Here is a 2,488-nt window from a genome sequence, read left to right as displayed (position 1 = left end):
GGCTGGATCGGCCCGGCCGGGAAAAAGGAGAGGCAACTGAGGCCCTCCTTTCTTTTTTTCTTTTTTTCCCTCTTTTCCTTTTTTTCTTTTTACATATGTGTACGTATACGGGATCACGCCAATATACAACAAAATACTGTCGTACGCAGTCACTTTAATTTGCAAGTGTCAGTTGGCGCAGACGCGTGCATATATTGCACTACTTGTCGAGCCGTAATCTCTCTCTCTCTCCCTGGCTCCCTTCTTCTTCTTCCCGTCCCTTCACCCGTCTCCATTTTATCGTCATCGATCTGTCTCCCTTCTTCTTCCTCTCGATCCCCACCTCACCGGCTGGCCAGCTCCCCCGTTGCTTGCCTTCTTGATCGGATCCATCGATGGGTCATCATCTCGTCCTCCTCACGCTGGCTCTCCTTCAGATCACTACCACGCACGCCACAGGCCGTGCTCAAGCTGCTGCCATCACCCAGGTACGTACGTACTGGTAATAGCTGAGCTCAGTTAGTAGTAGCATCAGTAGCGTTGCAATTTGCAACCATGTCAAAAAGAAAGAAAAAAAAGTAGTACACTGCAAGATGCATGTACTAATCAGTTAGTACATTGATCGAAGTTCGTTTGCTGATGAGTATAAACTGTGGTTGTTGCTCCGATCGATCGATCATCTTCTTGCGGCAGGAGACCATGGGTGTGGGGAGCATGATGAGGAGCATGGTCGGGTCGAGGCCGCCGAGCTGCGAGGGGAGATGCTTGTGGTGCGGGGGCCGCCGCTGCGAGGCCGTGCAGGTGCCCATCACCCCGCAGGAGCTGCAGATGAAGAAGAGAGGCCAAGGCCATGGCCACGGGAGAGGTGGCCCAAGATCAAGAGGTGCTGGAGGAGGGTCGCATTCACTGAAGCCTTCCTCGTACGACGACCACTCCAACTACAAGCCGCTCAGCTGGAGATGCAAGTGCGGCAGCGTGCTCCTCAACCCTTGATGGTGGCCGTGCATGGTCGAAATGTTTCTTGTGGATATATAAGTAGCGTAGGCGAACTAGCTAGGATCCCATGACACGTTTTGACGTGGATGCAGTGATGATGATCTTTTGTTAAACCCCTTTTGTACTACTAATGACGTGTTTGTGGGTCTAATGAGACTGCTAATTAAGCTAATGTTTTGCCCTGCTGATGATGTGCCTAATGTTGAAGTTGATATATGAGTCAGATCCTGTTTTTGCATTTTTATTTGACCATCTTCGTTTTGTTATTTTTCTACTCCAGAGTGACTACAACTTTTCTCAGTATATATTTTATGCAACCAGTTTGCTCAATGTATACAACATTCATTGTACATATTCCTTGCAACACTACAAGTACTATTACTTAGAAGAAATAGATTGCCTTTAGGCTAGCATTAGTATCTGGATCATAGAGAGATTAATGTAGATAGAAATATACTTTTGTCTAAAGGATAGTGATCTGCTAAGGCTAGTCCCAACTGCTTTCTTTTGGGGATTAAAATGATTTTCGTTTCCTTCAGCGCTCTAATGATTTTTCTTCATGGTTTTATTCACGACGGAATTCTCTCTACTTTTTTCTTTACGATTTTTCTCGAAAGTAAACTGTTAGAGATAAGAGAAAATAAAAAGAATAAGGATGGAGAAGGGAATCAAGAAGAAAACAAAAAGAAGAGAATATGATTGAAGATAGTCTAAGGATATGTTTGCAGTGAAATTAAGTAATACGGCTTTAGTTTGGTGTCAGTGTAGGGAGGCAAAGATTCGGATTTGATCTTTCTGCCGCTGTGACACATGCACGCAGTCAGATTGAAAAGCAAGACTCGTATGTATGCCATCCCATCTCCATCTCCAGGAACGTCATGTCTAATCCAATGAAAGCTTCCTTTTAACTGCAGTACGAAGCAGTGCTACCTCGATCGCTCTCTCTCTCTTTCACTGCTCTCTCTCTCTCTCTGTCTGCAACCAAAATGCAGTACGACAAAAGCTCACACTGCAAGCAAAGCAAAATGATGGAGCTGCGTAGCTAGGGAATTGCACAATGTTGCATTGCATCAGGAGAGAGAAGCGGGGGAGAGAGCTCGGCCTGCACAACCACGGCTATAGCTGCTGCTCTGAAAGGCTGCTGAAAGCTGCGACCCTGCAGCGACTGGTGTGGAAGTCATAACCACATATGGATACCCTGAGTGCAGCTCGACGATGCCTGTAAACGGGAAGGAAGTACTACAGTACAATACAGTAGTAAAGTTTATCTGCTTCAATTTCAAGACTAGATGGAGCTTGGCTATGTTCTGCGCGCACTGGGTTTTGCACTGCTCGATGTGCCAGCCTTTGTTAAGTCTACGTGTGCTTCAGTCACATAAAGCAAGTTCACTGAACGGATCTACACAGTGGTACCGACAAACAAATAATCCTGCATTAAAACAATTCTGTCCTGGCAAAAACAGCAAGCAATGATCGATGCAAGATCACAGGCAGGCAGACGCGGCCATGTCAT

At 46.1% G+C, this 2,488-nt stretch overlaps 1 protein-coding gene across 1 annotated transcript; it reads left to right on the top strand.

The window, feature by feature from the left end:
* Positions 1-227: 227 nt before the first annotated feature.
* LOC133906588 (EPIDERMAL PATTERNING FACTOR-like protein 2) lies at positions 228-972 on the top strand. Its single transcript, XM_062348528.1, has 2 exons — positions 228-467; positions 673-972. The coding sequence occupies exons 1-2, from the start codon at positions 375-377 to the stop codon at positions 970-972; spliced, it is 393 nt and encodes a 130-aa protein (XP_062204512.1). The 5' UTR covers positions 228-374.
* The last annotated feature ends 1,516 nt before the right edge of the window (positions 973-2,488 follow it).

Source organism: Phragmites australis, chromosome 23 (genome assembly GCF_958298935.1).
Source record: "Phragmites australis chromosome 23, lpPhrAust1.1, whole genome shotgun sequence".
Classification (NCBI taxonomy): domain Eukaryota; kingdom Viridiplantae; phylum Streptophyta; class Magnoliopsida; order Poales; family Poaceae; genus Phragmites; species Phragmites australis.
Note: the sequence above shows the minus strand (reverse complement) of the source record. Positions and strands in the feature narration are given on the sequence as shown.